Here is a 20,206-nt window from a genome sequence, read left to right as displayed (position 1 = left end):
TCAATTCCAATCAGTTTGCTACGATACACATTAAATTACGTAAAAATTATTACACCAGTATTTTCGATATCACAAACTAGTCAAAACATTTACTAAATTTTATCATCGGTATAAGGGATTCATTCGTAAATATAGCTCAACATGCAGACTTCTTATACGTTCAGGTATTTCACATCCATTTTCTATGGAAATATTCTTTATAAGGCACAAAGATGTCAGTATTCACCTCAGAAACTAACAAACCTTTGAATAGACTTATTAAGAAGGGATATAGTTACGATGCTGTTGTCAGTTCATTAAAAATTGCGTATGTTGGTGTTAATATTGATTCACTTTTAGGGTCTTTGCATCGGAACTAAACACATTTATTTAAAAAACAGTTGTTGGCATGACATGGGTTATGTTCTTCTCATATATGTTAGGATGGTATGATACTAAACCCCTAACGGGAAGGATATGTGACTGATGTTCATATGTTAAAATCATAATCTTTCAGTCAGTTTAATGAAGTCTGGAGCAGTGACAGACATTTTAAAATACATAAAGGAATGCGATAAAAGTACAACGATAAAATTACACTTTATAAATGAGGTGTGTCAGATGCGCTCTTTCAAGAGTTTAAGTTGCTTGAGATAAAGAAACATACAAATCATTAAGCTATAGATAGAATCGAGTTTTTATATTTTTTTAATATAAAATTGATCAATATTACTTACGGGTCTTATATGGTGATTTATATGTTTATATAGATCTACAGGTGAAGCAAAAAGGTAAATAATCATAGAGACCAACAATGAACGTTATAAGTTTTGAAAACTAATGAGTGGCAAGCACAAACAATCAATAGAAATGTAGAGCAAGTTTGATTTATATAAATAAAAAGATGGCGTATGATTTCTAACCAATACAATATTTACGTATTAAGTTTGAGGTCGACAAAATATAGCAACAATTCATGACAAACTGTGACATAATATTGATTGGGAAAAAAACCCATCTTGATTAGAGACAAAATTACAAACGAACAATTTATAGTAAAGAAAATTGTTTAGTTCTGTTATTATTGCTTTTACGGCAGTTATAAAAGTACTCATTATTTAAATGCTTTTATAATTTATTAAAATCCCAGCTATATTTGATTTTACATATGAATAGCAAACCTAAAGTTGTTAATGTCTGTGTCATTATGGTCTCTTGTGGACAGTTGTTTCACTGGCAATCATACCACATCGTCTTTTTTATAAAGAATAAGATAGATATAAATGAATATAAACGTCAATAAAACTCTTCCAATAGTATTGTTGTACTTCAAAATTTAGTGTAAACAACCCACTTACATTTTTCATACTAAAACGTCGGCATAACAATTACCAAACCGAAATTTAATGATTGGTTCTTTAAAAATGTCTACATTCAAGTTTATATTTTGATTTCCTTTACATCCTCACCAATTTAAAAACACCTTGAATTCTGTCAAAAATGCATTTTGGTTGATGTAGATCTTTAATTTATGAGTAGTATAGATACATTGATACACTCCCGATATTATTTCTATAATGTTTTGCATTTTATAATCGACAATAGGTTTATTGATTCAACAAGACGATACCGATATGATCAGTGTGTCAGAAAAATTAGGAACGATACAAAAAGAATTAAGGAGCAGCAACATTAGTAGTTTAGAATTAGAAAACGCATATCGTAAGTACAAACAAAGGAGTTAATGATATTGATAATTCTAAGATTAGAATGAACATGATGAAAACATATTATTTAAATGATTATTTGGTAACGTTAGATAACACTTCATGATGATAAGAACAAGATATTCAAAGCTCTAGAGGAATAGAGTGTAGAAGCAGTTATGATTAATTTAACAAGAGAAATATGCTAATTATGAAATATAAACATAATGAAAGGTAAGCAGATTCTGCTCCACAAGTGGCACCCGTTGTGTTGCTCATCTTATTACTAAGCCGGTAAATATTCAAATTCGGCAGGTCAGATTCATAAACGTATTAAATGTTATAAAAATCTTATAAACAAGAGACGTGTATGAGAATTAAAGTTATATTTTGTATTAAAGTATAGGATTTTTAACACTTACATTTTGACAATAAAAAATGGTGAATTAAACCTGGTTCTATAGCGCTAACCCTCTGACTTACTATACTATGATAACACGTTACAAACTGAAGGTACTTTATTTTGCCAGTTGTTTTAGTCTTATAAGACATGTGCTTTTGATTTCATAAAAAATAAATATAACTAATGTATTGATGATTGGGATTGCTAGTTTTCCTGTCGGTGGTGGATTGTACCTAGGGCATTAATTGGGCCTAAACCAATAAAACTGGTCTCCGCTAAATAATTTAGTACCCAAAAATGCTGAATCGAAAATCGCGTCAAACACCAAAAATGCATCTATCATTTTTATACTACAATGTATGTATATATACATGTATGTAAACTATTTAGGTGGTGTATGTATTGTTTTGGCGAATTGCTTGAATTTCTATAAAAAAAACAATAAAAGTAAATATTAATGCGATAGTCTCTATTTATTTACAAGAATTACGTAGTTTGATACGATTAAATATCTTGAGTAGGCATACATAACATTTTAGTAGCTAGCTCATAACAATTTGCACTCCCTAATTCAATGCAAAAGCAGTAAAATCAACCAAGAAAACATATAAATATTAAAAATATTGAAATATCAAAACTTCCCTCTAAACGCATGAATGACTGATGTATTCTGTCGTTAAACCGTTTTGAACTTTAAACACTTGTTTAGCAAACCTAAAGTTGTTAATGTCTGTGTCATTATGGTCTCTTGTGGACAGTTGTTTCACTGGCAATCATACCACATCGTCTTTTTTTTATAAAGAATAAGATAGATATAAATGAATATAAACGTCAATAAAACTCTTCCAATAGTATTGTTGTACTTCAAAATTTAGTGTAAACAACCCACTTACATTTTTCATACTAAAACGTCGGCATAACAATTACCAAACCGAAATTTAATGATTGGTTCTTTAAAAATGTCTACATTCAAGTTTATATTTTGATTTCCTTTACATCCTCACCAATTTAAAAACACCTTGAATTCTGTCAAAAATGCATTTTGGTTGATGTAGATCTTTAATTTATGAGTAGTATAGATACATTGATACACTCCCGATATTATTTCGATAATGTTTTGCATTTTATAATCGACAACAGGTTTATTGATTCAACAAGACGATACCGATATGATCAGTGTGTCAGAAAAATTAGGAACGATACAAAAAGAATTAAGGAGCAGCAACATTAGTAGTTTAGAATTAGAAAACGCATATCGTAAGTACAAACAAAGGAGTTAATGATATTGATAATTCTAAGATTAGAATGAACATGATGAAAACATATTATTTAAATGATTATTTGGTAACGTTAGATAACACTTCATGATGATAAGAACAAGATATTCAAAGCTCTAGAGGAATAGAGTGTAGAAGAAGTTATGATTAATTTAACAAGAGAAATATGCTAATTATGAAATATAAACATAATGAAAGGTAAGCAGATTCTGCTCCACAAGTGGCACCCGTTGTGTTGCTCATCTTATTACTAAGCCGGTAAATATTCAAATTCGGCAGGTCAGATTCATAAACGTATTAAATGTTATAAAAATCTTATAAACAAGAGACGTGTATGAGAATTAAAGTTATATTTTGTATTAAAGTATAGGATTTTTAACACTTACATTTTGACAATAAAAAATGGTGAATTAAACCTGGTTCTATAGCGCTAACCCTCTGACTTACTATACTATGAAAACATGTTACAAACTGAAGGTACTTTATTTTGCCAGTTGTTTTAGTCTTATAAGACATGTGCTTTTGATTTCATAAAAAGTAAATATAACTAATGTATTGATGATTGGGATTGCTAGTTTTCCTGTCGGTGGTGGATTGTACCTAGGGCATTAATTGGGCCTAAACCAATAAAACTGGTCTCCGCTAAATAATTTAGTACCCAAAAATGCTGAATCGAAAATCGCGTCAAACACCAAAAATGCATCTATCATTTTTATACTACAATGTATGTATATATACATGTATGTAAACTATTTAGGTGGTGTATGTATTGTTTTGGCGAATTGCTTGAATTTCTATAAAAAAAACAATAAAAGTAAATATTAATGCGATAGTCTCTATTTATTTACAAGAATTACGTAGTTTGATACGATTAAATATCTTGAGTAGGCATACATAACATTTTAGTAGCTAGCTTATAACAATTTGCACTCCCTAATTCAATGCAAAAGCAGTAAAATCAACCAAGAAAACATATAAATATTAAAAATATTGAAATATCAAAACTTCCCTCTAAACGCATGAATGACTGATGTATTCTGTCGTTAAACCGTTTTGAACTTTAAACACTTGTGTTTTTCAACCTAATATCGACTACATACAAAATTATTTTAACAAAGAACAGAAGAGCAGATGGCGTTATTATGGGCAACTGCAAGGCTTTAACAATTGGTTGTTTAATTAACAAGGAGCGTTATAACAGTAAACTGATTATGTCAAAAACATCCTTAGGACTAAATAAAGTATGTAATTAGGTTTTATAGTGAATAAAAGTTGAATAACGGATAAAATATTGGGTTTTTATGCATTTTTGTCATTTTCAATGGAATTTCTGGAAAACGGCTTTATTTATTAAAAATTCGATATTAATATTCCAAAGTGCTTTTAATAAGTTACAAATAACATCTGTTCTAACGGATTTCCATATGTTCACACAGAATATTTTTATTCAGAAGACAGAATATGCAAAAATGATGACATTCTGTAAAATTAGAAGTTGTTTGTCCTTGACCTTTCGTTGTGATTTGACGGAAACTGCCCAATACGAATTTTGGACGACCGGTCAAAAAAGTTAGTACAGATAAAGTGCTTTCGAATGATACATGATTTAGCCGTATGTTAGGTGGGTGCATTAAAAATATCAGTTTATGGTTATGAACACTCGTCTAGAAGTTGAATTTCATGTCATTTATGCATCATCCACACACGAACTTGTCTCAGAAAAATAATATTTCTCTGTACATTAACTCAGTATCAGGAAAAGAGATATGTGATTTATTTTCTGAGACAAGTGTATTGGACCATCCACAAGAACTTGTGGTCATCCATTCAGTACTTTGATTATTTAATTTTACCAGCATTATCGTTCTTGATTTGCAAGCTCTGCATTTAAAATTCTGGGTTCTAAATGATCCTTCTTGGCTTTCATTATACTGGCATGTGCAAAGGAAAAGATGCACGATTCGCGGAAGTTTTAATTCCACGCAATGAATTTACATTTAATTAGGGGAATTTCAATATGTTTAAAAACTCGCGATAATTAGATATATCGCTAAGCTAGATACCAAGTCTTGTTTTGTAATTTGAAAAGTTTTAATAAACTCGCCAAAGGATCTTTAATGACCATTTCGCACAAACATTGTAGCAAGAATAGACATAAACCAGAAGATTATTATGCTACAATAAACATCAGTACAAAAATATTCAAGTAGAATTGTGAGAATAAAAAGTGTGGAATCATATGCATATTGTATATAATATAAAATGGAAAGTGGTAATGTGTCAAAGAGACAACAATACTACCAAAAAGACCACCAATACGCCTTCAAAACAGCGTGAAACTCCCGTACCCGGAGGCAGACTTCAACTGGTCCCTTAACAAAAATGTGTACTAGTTGAGGAAAATACTTCAGTTACCCATACAACGTTTGAAAAAATTGTATCGAAATTGGTTTATGTCATTACTTTTGTGACAAATTGAAGTAAAAAATATTTTATTGAATCTTATGTTACGACATCTGTATAACTGCTATAAATTGTAGTTTATGTCTCTGGTATATACAAGGTCGAACTTGATCGTTACTTTTATTTTTCTACAACCAAAACTTGTAAGTCTTCGACTATTTAGCACTACATTTCATTGCATATAAGAAAGTAACCATCACTGGAAGTAAACAGCCCAATTTTTACATTGTTATTTACTGGTTACCTGCTTTGGTAACTATGTAACCTTAAATTTCCAAAAGACCATCAAATAAAAAAAAACTTTATATCGCGATATATTCCTCGATGGTGACATATCTGGATGACTCTAAAATACATAACATGATAATTTTCAAATTTTCAACTTCTCCTTTCTCAGCAGTCACATACTTTTGCTCCATCTTACATCTACATGCTTCTATTATTTTGTTACGCTTTTGAATGTAAAACCAAACGGACTTCATTAACATGGGCATGCTTTTAACACGAAAACTGTTCAAACAGAGTTATTAGAAAGAACAACTGAAATCATTGAGACAAGATAGGTTTAACGATCACCATTACGAAATTGTTCACCGAAATAAAATGTGTCATGTTTTTGTAGTCTTGGATCCAAATTTACAATTAATTGAAGGATAATTGGATGATTAACGTCCAGCGGGAAATATTTCATGCATGTTCAGAACGAGAATATGTTAACAATAAATACAATAAGTAGGTCTTGTGAAAGAGGCCAGCCAGGATGATGGTTCGGGAAATTTGAACTGACACTGGGAAATGAAGGTATAGTGGAAAGGAACCGAAAATTTGCCTTGCAACATGCCACTTACGAACCCTTCAAAGAGTTGTTGTAAAGGTTCTAAACGTGCGCAGAGCGTGGTTCTCTCTTTACACAAGGAATCTAAGATGTAATGTCCCCATTCTGACCGGACGTGGCTTCAAACTCCTCACATCCAAACGTACGCCCCACTTTTGCAAGCGTTTTACTGCCATTTGGAAGAATGCCAAGTGACCATACTCTGTTCCCAAGTCATCTTTTGGGTCTAAAGATACAGGTATACTTGTCTGATCTGTTATAAACCGTGCGTGTCCTACACAAGGTTGTAACAAATTGAGTAAGTGTGAATTCGCATGGCGGGTATTTGATCATCAGTTATTAATTAATTTTTACACAGCAACATAAACAATTCTCTTTATTTAGATGTTGAAACAATTGATACGGACAGTGGTATAGGTAGTAACAGTCAAGCATCATCAGGTATAAATTTTCATTTTAGGTAGCAAAGGAGATCCTTAAAATAATTTTGAAACACAAAATGTATGAGGTAATGGTACAAAAGAGACTTCGTTAAAAATAATTCAGAAGGCAATACTATTTAGAAGTTTATATGATGTCTTGAAAAAAAAAAATTTTCCCACTATAATCATCATAATGCAAGGAGAAAAAGATCTTGCTTGTATTTTTCTTATACATAAAGTGTTCAAGTTCCAAATATATTAACCGTTATAAAACAGGTATAATATCGCAAAGAATGGAAACGATGTTAAAATGATCAATCTCGATATAATGGTAATTGGTATCGAAACAATGCTTGCATTTTATATTTTTTAGCATATCGGATATATAAAAAAATTAAAACCAGGACAAACCATTCAGAAAAAAGTAAAATCACAAAAATACTGAACTTAGAGGAATATCGATTCGAAAAGTCCATAATCACATGGCAAAATCAAATAACAAAACGCATCAAAAACGAATGGACAAGATCTGTCATATTCCTGACTTGGTAAAGGCATTTTCAAACGTATAAAATGGTAGATTAAACCTGGTTTATAGCGCTAACCCTCTCACTTAGATGACAGTCTCATCAAATTCCGTTATATTTACATTGATGCGTGTATTATTTGTGAAGTTGATACAGAATTTTTATCAACAAGGTCATGGTACCTTTCGATGAACTTTTTTAGAAAAAGTACGAGACGTTCATTGACATACCCCTGGTTCATCAACTTTCTACTCAGACACTGATAACGTTAAAGTCTGAGTAGGAGCTGCAAGCTCTTGAATATCGAATAAGTTGGGAAATATATATCCCATATGCAGGTGAAGTTGGTATATTGCTACTAAGGTGGGGGAAATTTATAATTTCAAAATTAAAATCGTCTCGTTTGTCATAGATTCTGGTACTGGGATGACTGTGTAAGTCAAAATCGAGATATAAGTCTAAAAATGAGGCGGATGAAGCCGTGTCTGTTGTTTCTTTAATCTCTAGTTCTGGGGGATATATTAATGGAACCCAATCAGAAAAGTTCGGATTGAAGATAAGTCTACTATAAGCTTAGCAACGTTTGAAATAAACTACCCAACTCCAATGTAAATTAGGAAAGGGGATGTCCTTAATGCATAACCAAATAAAACAATTGACTAACTCAACCATCGAAACTACTGAAAACAAATATAATTCTGACAGACAAAATTAGGAGAATAGGTTTAAACTGGTTGTATAGCTAGCTAGACCTCCAACTTGTTTGACATTTGTTTATGTTCGGTTGTGTTGTATGTCTGTGATGTAATTTTAAAGTTTTAGATGCTGGCTTCCAACTGTGTCAATATAACAGAACTTTAAACGACTGGTATTCTAGTTGCAGGTTTTGCTAGCAAGCAGATTTGTATTTTCGTTATACTTTTTTACTCAGATTTTGTTGGGAGAAATTCTAAGCACACAGAAAATTTTGGAAAGGTCATATGGTAACCAAATGTAACTCCTTTTACCTTTTCCCTAACACGTTTGCCTTTCTTCATAGTAGTCAAGACTTTGCGGTTTTTGAAACAAATCGACCAACCTAGCTGTTGTATCTATCATTTTCTATTCGCCAAGGAATGGCAACCGATTCCAGATGGATAATCAAACGTTAACTTCAAAATAGAATTGACAAGGGACTGGCAAACACGAAAAACGAAAAAAAAAAAGTTTATCAGTTCTTACACCACGTGGCAAAATATATTTAGATAGCTATCTAAACTACAGGAGACCATAGAACGTAACGTAGTAGGTAATACTAGCCTCGATGATAGTTTTCTATTCGCATTTGATCTATTTTGTGTTTTAGCCATAATGTTGTCTGCTTGTTTTCATTTTATAAGTTTTTAATGTTCCTTGGTTTCTCACGCCTTTTTTGTTTGCATTTGTTTGTAAAAATATCGGTGCTGTACATTACCCTCTCCCTTATTACATTTTGTTTGGAATACTTATAAACAGTATAGCCAATGTGTTGCTCATTTCGTCATCTGTATATATATACGAAGGAATGGGTGTTTTACCTGTTCTTATAGACGTTTTGTTTTCATAACTCCCCCCGTTTCTCTGTTTGCAGTATTTTTTACTTCTTTAAAGCAAAGCTATACACAGAGCTTTAAATTCAACCAAGTTTCGGAACAAATCATTTATACATACTATTTCGCACCCAAAAACAAAAATTTGATATTTACCTAGAAATTGACCAACACCTTACTATCAAAAGACGTAAAAAACATGTTTTGTTTTCGACAAATGATTAAAGTTAAGATTTAAAAAACATCTTTAGATATTACTTGTAAGTAATTGAATACAAAAAAAAAAAAAAAAAATTAGAATTTGAAATAGGTCAAGGTCACTGTCATTTAACAGTTGTTTGAAAATTTCAAATTTGCACCTTATATGCAAAAAAAAGTCAATCTAAAGTCATTTTTGGCGAAAAAAATATAAAATAAGTTCTAAATGTAGATACATAAGATATTTTTCGATTAATTAGTTGTTTTTATTTTGATCCAAACGCATAGATCTAGGAGAATCAAGCTATCTAAATGTGACTGGGCATTTTTCTTGAAATTTGCTTTGACCTTTGACCCTGATTTAAAAAAAAAACGTGACCACGGTAGACAACGACGACAACGCTATTTCGATGAGGCTTATTCTCTTCTTTCTAATGATATAAAATATAGCCGTGTGTTATTCCGTTATGGCAAATCGATAAAATTTGTTGATTGGGACCCTACTATTTCAACAAAATTGTTTTAATGAATGCTGTCTACTCATATGTTCCAGTGAACCTTCAGATTAAGAATATTTCCAAATTTAATATCGCGAAATTTTCCTCGATGGTGACATATCTGGATGACTGTAAACTATATAATATGATAACTTTAAAATTATCAACTTCTCCTGTCTCAGCAGTCACATACTTCTGCTTCATCTTATGGCGTCCACATGTCTCTATTGATTTGTTACGCTTCTGAATGTAAAACCAAACGGACTTCATTAACATGGGTATGCTCCTAGCACGAAAACTGTTCAAACAGAGTTATTAGGAAGAACAAGTGAAATCATTAGACAATTAAGTTTAACGATCACCATTACGAAATTGTTCACCGAAAGAACTTGGCGGTGTTTCAACTCTCAAATGTCATGTGTTCATAGTCTAAGATCCAAATATACAATTAATTGATAGATAATTGGTTGCTTAACGTCCAGTGGGAAATATTGCATGCATTATCAGAACGAGAATAAGTTAACAATAAATACAATACGTAGGTCATGTGAAAGAGGTCAGTCAGGATGATGGTCGAAGAAATTTGAACTGCCACTGGGAAATGAAGGTATAGTGAATGGGAACAGAAAATGTGCCTATCAACAGGCCACTTACGGACCCTTCAAAGAGTTGTTGCAAAGGTTCTTAACTTGAGAAGAGCGTGGTTCTCTCTTTACACAAGGAATCGAAGATTTAATGTCCCTATTCTGAGCGGACGTTGCTGCAAACTCTACATTCCTCACAGCCAAACGTACGCCTCACTTTGGCAAGCGTTTTACTGCAAGTCGGAAAAATACCAAGTGACCATACTTCTATTCCCCAGTCATCTTTTGGGTCTAACGATACATGTATACTTTTCTATTCTGTAATACACCGTGCGTGTCCTACACCAGATTGTAACAAATTGACTGAGTTTGAATTTGCATGGCGGGTAATGCATGCAAAAAAGTAGAGTCACTCATCCTGTCGACTCTGTATTTTCCGGTTTGAGCTCGTGTGATTTTCTCAGTTTATGTGTGTTATCATGATTGGTCTCTTTTAAATTGTTTTACGAGATTTAAACATCAGTTATTAATCAATTTTTACATAGCAGCATAAACAATTCTCCTTATTTAGATGTTAGAACAATTCTGTTCTACACTTCTATAAACATGATGAAAATGTTTTTTAGGCAGTTCAAGGCAAATCTATCGCAGAAGTCGAAGTGCTGGAAAGTCTTTGAAAAAGTCAAAAGATACGGACAGTAGTAGTAGTAATCTGGAGGAAAAGGATTTTGAAAGTAAGATTCAAGTATCGTCGTCAAAAGCTGACATCCAGCAGTCAGAACAAGATAGAACAGAGTACTCACACAATCAAGCATCATCAGGTATACATTTTCATTTTAGGGAGCAAAGGAGATCCATTTAACAATTTTGAAACACAAAATGTATAATGTAATGGTACAACAGAGCCTTCATTAAAAATAATTCAGAAGCCAACTTCTAAGTAAATTAAGAAAGGGGATTTCTTTAATGTATAACCAAATAAAAGTGACTAAATCAACTATCGAAACTACTAGAAACAAATATAATCCTGACAGAGAAAATGATAGGTAAACCTGGTTGTATAACTAGCTAGAACGTCAACTTGTATGACATTTGTTTAAGTTCAGTTGTGTTGTATGTCTGTAATGTAATTTTGAAGTTTTAGCTGCTGACTTCCAACTGTGTCAATATAACGGTACTTTAATTCGTAGTTATCAAAGGTACCAGGATTATAATTTAGTACGCCAGACGCGCGTTTCGTCTACATAGGACTTATCAGTGACGCTCATATCAAAATATTTATAAAGCTAAACAATTACAAAGTTGAGCTAGCAAATTTGTATTTTCGTTATACTTTTTTACTCAGATTTTGTGGGGAGAAAATTTTGGAAAGGTCATATGGTAACCAAGTGTAACTCCTTTTCCCTTTTCCCTAACACGTTTGCCTTTCTTCATAGTAGTAAAGACTTTCCGGTTTTTGAAACAAGTCGACAAAAATAGCTACTGTATCTATCATTTTCTATTCGCCAAGGAAGGGCAACCGATTCCAGATGGATAATCAAACGTAAACTTCAAAATCGAATTGACAAGGTACTGGCAAACACTAAAAACGAAAAAAAAAGTTTATCAGTGCTTACAGTGACACGGGTTATGTTCTTCTCATATATGTTATGATGGTATGATACTAAACCCCTAACGGGAAGGATTGTGCCTGATGTTCATATGATGAAATCATAATCTTTCAGTCAGTTTAATTGAAGTCTGGAGCTGGCATGTCAGTTAACTGCTAGTAGTCTGTTGTTATTTATGTATTATTGTCATTTTGTTTATTTTCTTTGGTTACATCTTCTGACATCAGACTCGGATTTCTCTTGAACTGAATTTTAATGTGCGTATTGTTATGCGTTTACTTTACTACATTGGTTAGAGGTATAGGGGGAGGGTTGAGATCTCACAAACATGTTTAACCCCGCCGCATTTTTGCGCCTGTCCCAAGTCAGGAGCCTCTGGCCTTTGTTAGTCTTGTATTATTTTAATTTTAGTTTCTTGTGTACAATTTGGAAATTAGTATGGCGTTCATTATCACTGGACTAGTATATATTTGTTTAGGGGCCAGCTGAAGGACGCCTCCGGGTGCGGGAATTTCTCGCTACATTGAAGACCTGTTGGTGACCCTCTGCTGTTGTTTTTTATTTGGTCGGGTTGTTGTCTCTTTGACACATTCCCCATTTCCATTCTCAATTTTACTTCATGTGGCATAATATATTTAGATAGATCCAACGGGAAATGTTAAACATGTAAACATTTTGATAAATAAGCAAAAATGAGGATGTACGTGTTTTCTCATTTTTATTATTTATTAAAATATTGGTATTATTATTTTTGGAAAACGAGATGAAATTGATTTTTTTAAAATATTCTCCTTTTATGTGGTGTGCATAACTTTTATTGGTGCGAAGCGCAGGTTACTCATAGTGTATCCCTTTTCAGTTCTATTTTAAGTCGAAGTGAAATCGTTTAAAACAAAATTATGTAGAAATTATTTGCAACCTATTTCCATTTAAAAGAACTTCATTTAAAAGAATTAAAAGATTAAAAAGTTAAAATATCAAATCATGAACTCTTAAATATTCGGCATTCAAATTTAATAATGTAAAAAAAGACAGCAAAAAGTATAACGATGTATACCGAGGACTTTTCTACACATTTAATCCAATCCTATAAACATGTATGCCAAAAACATATACACATTAATCCTATATACATGTATGCTGAAGACTAATTTTGATTTCCTCATTCAGATCCAGACCCACATACTATAAGTGAAACATATTTCTATCGCTTATGCGTTCTTTTAGTGGTAATTGCACAGGATGTTAGCAGAAAATATTTTTCCGTGAACATATTGAAGTCCGAAAGTCTTATAAATTATCTTGAGCGATACAAACACTGTTTGTTTCATCTCTATTCGAATATGAAATGTTGTTGCTTAAAATGTAACAATGAACAAACAAAAATATTTTCGAAAGAACAATTTGATATGTTATTTGAAAATGACAGAACCAAAATATCATCACACATCAAGAAGAGTTACGGTAAAACTGAGCAGACATGTATCTGTGGAATACAACCAAAGGAAGGTATTAATGTTGATATGTTAGATGTAACTTTGATTACAGCAATTGCTTTAACATGTGAAAAAGATACAAAGGCATTTGAAAGGCACTGCATAGAAACATGCTTAGGAACAATAGAAGAAACAAGAAATAAAGTTTTTCACTTTTCTGATATAAAGAAAATGTCAGTCGATGTATTTGAGTATTACTGGCTGAAACTTTCCGGGTCTGTAGAGGTGATATGTAAGTTTATAGATAAGAAATACCAACATAAAATTCAGAAAAGAATCCAGAAGCTCAAAAGTAGAGCGTTAGTGACATCTGATATGTTGAAACAAGAAGAACTATGCAGAGCAGAATGGAGACACAAATGTGCAGAATTTGAGGTCAGTCAAATTGAAAATATAAATCATTTACAGCTTAACGAAAGTCTTTATTATTTACGTCAGATAAAGTCTTTAAACATTCATTGAGATTCTACAATTTCTACTGCCATATTCGAATCAGACGATGATTAAGAAAATAATTATATAGATTTTGTCTATATATTTATTCAACTCATTCAAACTACATTATACCTGCATTACTATCTTGTTATGAACATTTAAAATACCCAAACAGATGTTTGTCACAATGCATATAATATATTAAGTAACTAAAATATCGATTTCGAAAGCTTTTGGTCATTTTGCATTAGTTGTTGCGATCGTTGTTAATTAGTTTAAAATTTGCAATATTTGCGAAGTATTTCACAGTTTTTGAAACCCGGTTTTAGTAGCTGATAAATTTACAAATGTGCAATCTCATAATGCGATAAAGAAGACAAATTATGGAAAACAAAAATTTGAGGGAATAACTAACAACACGTACATGTAGTCAAAGTGTCACTATCAGGAGGACACAATCAGGAAAATGGATACATTTTGTATAATGATTATTTTGAAATCTAGTAGAATCGATGAAGATCTAAATGCCAAATAAAAAATAAAACAAAAACGGTTGTGAATATTTTCGAAAGAGATTTCTTGGAATATTAACACAAATGTACAAAGCAATATGCCATTCGGGTATCAAGTTAGGCGAAGAAAAATCCAGGTATATTTCTACAGAAATAATGATTCCACTTACATTTCAGATTATAGCAAATAGTGAACTGTTGGAAAACGAAGAGTTGTATGCAAACTTCATGACTGGTAAAGCACATCATGAAATATTCACAAAGATAGGTAAGTAGTGAACAATACAGACGTAAGTATATAAAACTATCGTTAAAACTAAAATAACTTGTTAGCCGTTATGGCATTTAAACGACAAATCAAAGAAATTTTTTTTACTTTTATACATATAGCTAATATAGGACAATGGTGTTGATAAAAAATTACACCACTCCAGACACTTTTGTTTCCACATAATTAATTTTGTCAATAATTAACAAGTTCCGGGTCAAATCCGATACCGATACCAATAATATATTCACCTGTTACTAATTCCCTTATCTGTACGTTCCGCATCTGACAGGTGCACCACCAATTAAACGGTGTATTTAGGATTTGCTATATGATTTCAAGTGATGTCTCATCTATGTTAATCGATAGTTTATAGAAACAGTACTAAAGATACATGTGAATACGGACTGTTTGCTTGAAGGCTTCGATTGAGTTCCAGAAATGATTTTGCACTGAGAGTTTAGAAAAAGGCCCGTTTCTCTTTACGACGAAATTTAAATCTTTGTGCCGATTTAAATTAGGAACCTTGTCAAGATATGCTTGAAATTGATCCGAAAATATCATGAAAAGTTCATAAATTACAAACAAGAATGTATAATTGGCGAAATTATTCAAAATTAATGATGGTTTCGTAATAAAACATAAGTAATGGTGCATCACTGTTGGAATTATGGAAACGAGTAGAAGAGAGACGAAAGATACAAAGGGTCAAAAACGAACTGACAACGCTATTGCACAATAATAAAACAATTCTATGTCTATGTCAGAAACCTATTATGTGTCAAATATTTAATGACAATCCAAATTCAGACCTGTATCCTGTCCGAATATTGTGTCCATTTTTGTCCCAACTGTTCAGGATTTGAACACTGCGGTCGTATCCAGCTGCGTTCGGCAAAACAAATTATTATTTTCTATTTTAGAAATTATACCCGTGACATCTCTTTTGTAGCGTTGATACATTCGTGTGACGTACAGTTCATAATTATAGTGTGCTGTACTAATGAACTGTCGTAAATTAATGGGAGGTGTCAGGTTTTATTCTGTGGTTTACATTTTGTAATAAAATTGAGAATGGAAATGGGGCATGTGTCAAAGAGACAACAACCCGACCATAGAAAAAAACAACAGCAGAAGGTCACCAACAGGTCTGCAATGTAGCGAGAAATTCCTGCACCCGGAGGCGTCCTTCAGCTGGCCCCTAAACAAATATATACTAGCTCAGTGATAATGAACGCCATACTAATTTCCAAATTGTACACAAGAAACTAAAATTAAAATAATACAAGACAAACAAAGGCCAGAGGCTCCTGACTTGGGACAGGCGCAAAAATGACTTTTTGTACTCTTATATAATATTGATATATTTATCGTTCTGTGTGTTCTTGAATTTATTTGTACTGTACTCGTTTCATGTAATGTTGTCAATTCAGCGATATTTTTTAACACTTTCATATCAGAGCGAGGTTTGGCTAGCCATAAAACCAGGTTTTTAAAATATCCAGTACTGAGTTAGGAGTATGGTAGTTTTAATCAAATACCCATGTCTGTGTATGTTGGCGTTTGATTTGTAGCCGTTCAGTATTATGGTTTTCAGTTGTGTTCCTGTTATTGTTGATGTGTTTCCCATTCGTTTGATGTGTTTGGACTTTTGATTTTGCCTTTTGATTTTGGACTTCCCTTTTTGAATTTTCCTCGGAGTTCAGTATTTTTGTGTTTTTTACTTTTTCCTTCGATTTTTACTATGTAACCAGGATTTGTATTTGCTTAATAGATTTATGACTGTGGAACAGTGGTATACTAATAAAAATAATAATAAAAATAAAAATAAAAATAAAAATAAAATAACTGTTGTCGTTTTTTTTTTTTTTATACCTGAAGATTTCATCGTTCCAATGTAGTAAATAGACAATTATTAAGGATTTTCCTTTTAGTTTCACATCATATTTGTTAATGTTCGCCAGGTTTTGAAAAACACATTAGTTTTTAGATCCAAGCAGAATTTTTTTAATACTTGATTATGCGAAAATTTGATTTGATTTACATCTTCGTCTGAAGTTAAGGGAATAGACCGAAGAGAGGGACAAAATCACGTGGTGATAATCCTTCGAAAAAAGTATCTAGGATTTTGCATATGATAGCTTGAATACATGTTTATAAAATTTCGGTTTCTTTTTAAAGATCGCCTAAACTCGGACATTGAAAAAACACAGATACATTTTTATGGCAGTGAAAAAGTTTCTCAGATGTTGGACTTAGCTGATCCAGAAACCTATTCAGGTATTCATTTACATTTTAAGAACAATGTTTATAATGAATTCACTAACCAACATGTTTTGAAAAAAAATCATTATCATATCCTTCATCAATTATTTTTAACAAAAGTTAAAAAATACGAAAGTGTTACAAATTAAAGACAGTTCCAGTAATACATACACAATTAACTAGAATAAATAATATACAATTAAAAGTACCCTCATCAGGTAAAGAGATATGGCATTTATCATTCGATATTCATGTACTATTTGTCATATGACTTCAAGGAATTATTCAGACAATTGAATAACTGATTTGAAAAGTGAAGTCGATTTGTTGGTAAATCATATACATGCATGCATAAAAATTGCGGTTTTTATATAACACAATCATAGGTTTAAACGTTGTTTTCAATTTAGACTTGCATATATATAAATATAAGTACGTCTGAACCAGCGACATACGACTGATTTTATCCATCAGATCAACATTGATGGTGATACAAGAGCGAAAACACATTCTGTGTTTTTAATTCTTCTAAACAACAGCCTAACAACGTTAGATCTGTATTTTTTGTTCTTCCCTGGTCGGGATTCAAACTCATGCTACTGTCGAGCCTAAGTGGTCGAGTGGTCTTTCGCGCAGGGCAAAGTGCACTTGAGATTTTGTGCCACGATATCTTAGTAGCACGAGTTCCAATTTTATATGTACATAAATCTAAATTGAAAACAACGCTCAAACCTATGATTGAGTTGGATAAAAACCGCAATTTTGATACGTGTGCATGGAAAAGAAATTTCTTGCTAGAGGGGTCTAAATATAGCACAAACAAAATGTTCCAAAAGACAAAAATGTCATTAAGTACATTTTAACAACGCATTTGACTAACAGGTCGAGCAACGTATGTTCTTAAACCCTGCTGACAACAGGTTAAGTACACGTACCACGGCGTTTGCCAAACAAACGAATCACCAGATCTAAATTATTCATTTAATACCAAACAGAAAGCAACAAACTCGCTGAAAAGATAGTATACCGCAAACATGAGGTGCACAGATTTGATCTGTCTTTGCAAAAATCAATTTTTCGCTTGTTAAAAAAAAATAAATAGAAAACATTTTGTAAATTTTAGAAAAGGCGTATATCCCCGTCTTACTTTTACTGGAGGTTCCAGAAAAATGGAATAAGCAAAGAATAATGGATTCTGCATATAAAATGAAAATTGCAATGAAACAAGACAGGAATATTGAGATAAAATCATGTTCTGCAGAGGATCTAAACATTCTAGCCTATATCTTTTGGAAAATGTTTTCTGATATACAAAAGTTAAGACGAGAAATGCAGCTCTTCATTGGTTCAATCCTAACATTTGCTGGCATAAATACTACTAAGAAAGAAAGCATGCAAGTTTGTATGTTCATCAATGACCAACACAAACATTCACAACGAAGAAGAGGATACATCAGATACCGTAACAAGAATATAACAATGTTCTGAATTACATCTTTAATTTGCCTTTTGCAAAGTTTCCCAAAGAGAATAATTGTTTTCCTTGGAAGCGAATTTAGAGGACCATAATGAGTGACAATTCAGCACAATATGCATTAATATTCACAGTGAATACTTTTTTTTAACGTCATGGAACCCAAATTGCAATCATATAGAAAAGAAGAGCATCCGAAGTCTTACAAGTTTCTTTGAGAATTAACATGAATTAGTTTAGTTAGGATTTCAGTTCAAATGATGTGCGCCTTACAACATAGCTTAATATATGTAGATATACACAAAACGTTCACAGTTAAGTCTAAAAAGTAATATCTGCACTTACAATTCGTTGTCCACAAGAAGTCAACCTCTAAAAAAACAATAAATATACAGGCATCCATTTCTTAAAAAATAATACTAAGCATGAACTATTGTCAAATAATTCTAAACATTTGAAGAAAAAAAAAATATCAGTTATTCGATTTTTATGGACGTGAGTTTAAGCATTGATGCAAGTTGGGTACTCCTCAGTATAGAACTGACTATAACTTTTTTTTTTAAATTGTTTAAGGAATGACTGTAATATTTTTTCTGTCTATGAACATATAACATAAAAAATTTGGTGCACACTGATGAACGCTCGTAGCAGGTTATTTAACAGTGTGCACCACATTTTTTATGTTATTTCGAATAGACAGAAAAAATATTACAGTCATTTCTTATAATTTAATTCTAAATTCCATTTTAAACCGAAGAAAACGATGAAAAAACGTTGATGACGTCACGGTCTCATGACTAAATTATGTCTATGGGCTCATAACAAAATAACGTTAGCCAATCAGAAGACGCGTTACATCCAAAATTAAATTATTTCCAAATGTGAGAAAAATAAAGGTTTGGAAAGTGTTAGGGATGGGACCTAGTCTCTTTTCTGAAAATTTCAACTTGTTTTGTAAATTCTAAAAAAGAGTGTTAAATATTGTATACATTATGTACCTTCTTATGCAATATTTTAATATGCGTTTACTTGTTTAAATTGTGTGTCTTTAGTTTTAAAGTTGTTTAATTTATCTGTTTAAATTATAAGTTTTATATTATAGCTTTTAAGCTTACTTGGCCCAGAGAACCAAGAGAGCTTTTATTGTCACTTGGCGTCCGTCGTCCGATAATTTCAATTCAATTTGATAAAAATTGACGGGCAGATTTTTTATTCTCTATATAAGACTACAAAATTACAGTTACTTTCTCATACTTCATGGTTTCTCGGAACATTCTTGGAGGGTCATGGTCGACTTTGTTTTTAGAGATACTGTGTTGAGTATTAAAGTTTGTACCATTTATTAAGATAATCATCCACCCTTTATATTTCAGAATCACTTGAAATTTAGAAGAATTTAAAAGTTTAATGAATACCCATTAGAAATAACAACTGATAGGAGTTATTGATTTTGAATGTCGAATCATTTTTACAATTACACTAGTTAAAGAGAAATTTTAAATGTAGAAAAAATCACCAAGACATGATATTATTATTATAATATATTGGAGTGATTGCCAATTAATGACGATTTTCATCATTTTGCATAATTCCGGAAAAATAAAAATTTAAAGAAAGTTAGGAATTTAATTCAGCAAAATAATCAGCAAAGACAAAATCTACAAATTAGTAAAATTGTTGAATTCGT

General features: G+C 31.9%; 1 protein-coding gene across 1 annotated transcript; it reads left to right on the top strand.

Annotated features, from left to right (window-relative positions):
- The first annotated feature begins 11,089 nt into the window (after nucleotides 1-11,089).
- Nucleotides 11,090-18,825, top strand: LOC143081668 (uncharacterized). Its single transcript, XM_076257425.1, has 5 exons — nucleotides 11,090-11,280; nucleotides 13,240-13,940; nucleotides 14,690-14,780; nucleotides 16,962-17,060; nucleotides 18,169-18,825. The coding sequence occupies exons 2-5, from the start codon at nucleotides 13,413-13,415 to the stop codon at nucleotides 18,531-18,533; spliced, it is 1,083 nt and encodes a 360-aa protein (XP_076113540.1). The 5' UTR covers nucleotides 11,090-11,280; nucleotides 13,240-13,412; the 3' UTR covers nucleotides 18,534-18,825.
- The last annotated feature ends 1,381 nt before the right edge of the window (nucleotides 18,826-20,206 follow it).

This window comes from Mytilus galloprovincialis, chromosome 7, assembly GCF_965363235.1.
Source record: "Mytilus galloprovincialis chromosome 7, xbMytGall1.hap1.1, whole genome shotgun sequence".
Taxonomy (NCBI): domain Eukaryota; kingdom Metazoa; phylum Mollusca; class Bivalvia; order Mytilida; family Mytilidae; genus Mytilus; species Mytilus galloprovincialis.
Note: the sequence above shows the minus strand (reverse complement) of the source record. Positions and strands in the feature narration are given on the sequence as shown.

Excerpts from the sequence above, each read along its gene's own strand:
- LOC143081668 (XM_076257425.1), top strand. The coding sequence starts at position 13,413 with ATGAAATGTTGTTGCTTAAAATGTAACAATGAACAAACAAAAATATTT. Across the intron at positions 13,941-14,689 it reads ACAAATGTGCAGAATTTGAG|ATTATAGCAAATAGTGAACT; the intron begins GTCAGTCAAATT and ends CTTACATTTCAG. Across the intron at positions 14,781-16,961 it reads TGAAATATTCACAAAGATAG|ATCGCCTAAACTCGGACATT; the intron begins GTAAGTAGTGAA and ends TTCTTTTTAAAG.